This window comes from Engraulis encrasicolus, unplaced genomic scaffold, assembly GCF_034702125.1.
Source record: "Engraulis encrasicolus isolate BLACKSEA-1 unplaced genomic scaffold, IST_EnEncr_1.0 scaffold_72_np1212, whole genome shotgun sequence".
NCBI lineage: Eukaryota > Metazoa > Chordata > Actinopteri > Clupeiformes > Engraulidae > Engraulis > Engraulis encrasicolus.
Window position 1 is genome coordinate 91081 of NW_026946060.1, and position 2500 is coordinate 93580.

The window sequence follows — 2500 nt, forward strand, 5'->3', positions numbered from 1 at the left end:
CTTTTTTTTTCCCCCTATTCTCTCTATCCTCCTCTCCTCCTCCAGTGTTCTGCTCATCTCAGGCTGCCTTCAGGAGATGACTACTGTCTCCAGTTGTGTCTGCTGCATCCAGTGGAACCAGAACACTCTTCATACCGGATACTCACCACCAAGGTAACACACACACACACACACACACACACACACACACACACTGTTCATACCGGATACTCACCACCAAGGTAACACACACACACACACACACACACACACACTGTTCAAACCGGATACTCACCACCAAGGTACACACACACACACACACACACACACACACACACACACACACACACACACACACACACACACTGTTCATACCGGATACTCACCACCAAGGTAACACACACACACACACACACACACACACACACACACACACACACACACACACACACACACACACACTGTTCATACCGGATACTCACCACCAAGGTAACACACACACACACACACACACACACACACACACACACACTGTTCATACCGGATACTCACCACCAAGGTAACACACACACACACACACACACACACACACACACACACACACACACACACACACACACACACACACACACACACACACACACACACACACACACACACCACACTGTTCATACCGGATACTCACCACCAAGGTAACACACACACACACACACACACACACACACACACACACACACACACACACACACACACTGTTCATACCGGATACTCACCACCAAGGTAACACACACACACACACACACACACACACACACACACACACACACACACACACACACACACACTGTTCATACCGGATACTCACCACCAAGGGTAACACCACACACCACACACACACACACACACACACACACAACACACACACACACACACACACACACACACACACACACACTGTTCATACCGGATACTCACCACCAAGGTACACACACACACACACACACACACACACACACACACACACACACACACACACACACACACACACACACACTGTTCATACCGGATACTCACCACCAAGGTACACACACACACACACACACACACACACACACACACACACACACACTGTTCATACAGGATACTGACTACCAAGGTTACACACACACACACACACACACACACACACACACACACACACACACACACACACACACACACACACACACACACACACACACACACACACACACACATTTATGTCATATTAATTTATAGACACACACAGCTCTTAAACTCTTGACTGCACATCCACAGCAGATACGAAAAATAAATAAAATACAACAAAAAGGATTCTAAGTGTGCAGACTCCTCACTCTGAAAACATCGTAGGCTACAGCCCATTTAGAGTCATTAATGCATCTACTATCAAGACTACTCGTGATAAGTAGAGAGTTGACTTCACGAACTATGAAAGCATTTGGCTACTACCTGCCGAACCACAAGCTCTCAAGCGTAGAAGTGACTATAACAATATTCCTGCGGTGCTACATGGGGGAGTGTCCACGGCCAGTGAAGTCGGCACGGTGTGTTCGTGGAGCAAACTGTGTCCGGTCAAGACCGAGAGGAGCAGACAGACGACTGACTAGTCGTGGTTGGGAAGTCTGGTTGCAAAGTTGTTAGATCCGTTAGATGCACGCGGCTTAAGCTTCAAGCTGTTGCCGTTTACATATGGCGCGACAACTGTGATGTCGGTAAAGTGGTGGTGACACTTCCTTGTAATGCGTTTTTAGGATAGAAATTAAATGCACTCAAAAAACCCTGAAAAAACAACATTTATGTGTCTTTTTGCCACAAAAACTGTTTGCACGACGTAACCTTTAATCCAACTCCGCAGTAATTATTTTTGCACTTTCAAAATGATTTTTCTCTTAAACGGAACAATGTTAGACCACCGTTTTTTGACACAAGACAAATGAGGTAGTTTAAAGCCCATTTCCGATCTAAACTCAATTTCGACCATTTTCGAGTTACTGTGTTCTTGTTTTCCACGGCAGTACAGACCACACATCTCCATGGCTACCTATTGGAGCATATAAAGTATTTCATCTCCATGGTTACCTATTGTAGCATATGATGTACTGGTGTCAATTTTGACCCAAATAATCGTCTTTTTTATCAGACCACATCTCCATGGCTACCTATAGAAGTATTTCCACCTTTGATGTCTGTAGGTGCCTTTATACTTAATACTTTATACTTTATTCGTTATACTTTATATTTCTGGGTCAGATGTTGAGCAGGATCCCAAATCCCCAATCATGAATAAATCTCCCAGCATGCATCAGGAGTAGCAGATCACACGCCGCTGTACAGCAGATGGCTGGGTGTGTGTGTGTGTGTGTGTGTGTGTGTGTGTGTGTGTGTGTGTGTGTGTGTGTGTGTGTGTGTGTGTGTGTGTGATGAAGGTGTGTGTGATGTATGAATGATGAGTTTTGTAGGTGTGGGGCTATTTCAGAAG

General features: G+C 45.3%; 1 protein-coding gene across 1 annotated transcript in view; it reads left to right on the plus strand.

Annotated features, from left to right (window-relative positions):
• The window catches only part of sugt1 (SGT1 homolog, MIS12 kinetochore complex assembly cochaperone), a 55951-nt gene that overhangs the window by 8339 nt on the left and 45112 nt on the right, over positions 1-2500 (plus strand). Inside the window, exon 8 of the mRNA XM_063193982.1 lies at positions 46-153. Within this exon, the coding sequence (XP_063050052.1) occupies positions 46-153 (108 nt within the window). The remainder of the gene's footprint in view (positions 1-45; positions 154-2500) is intronic.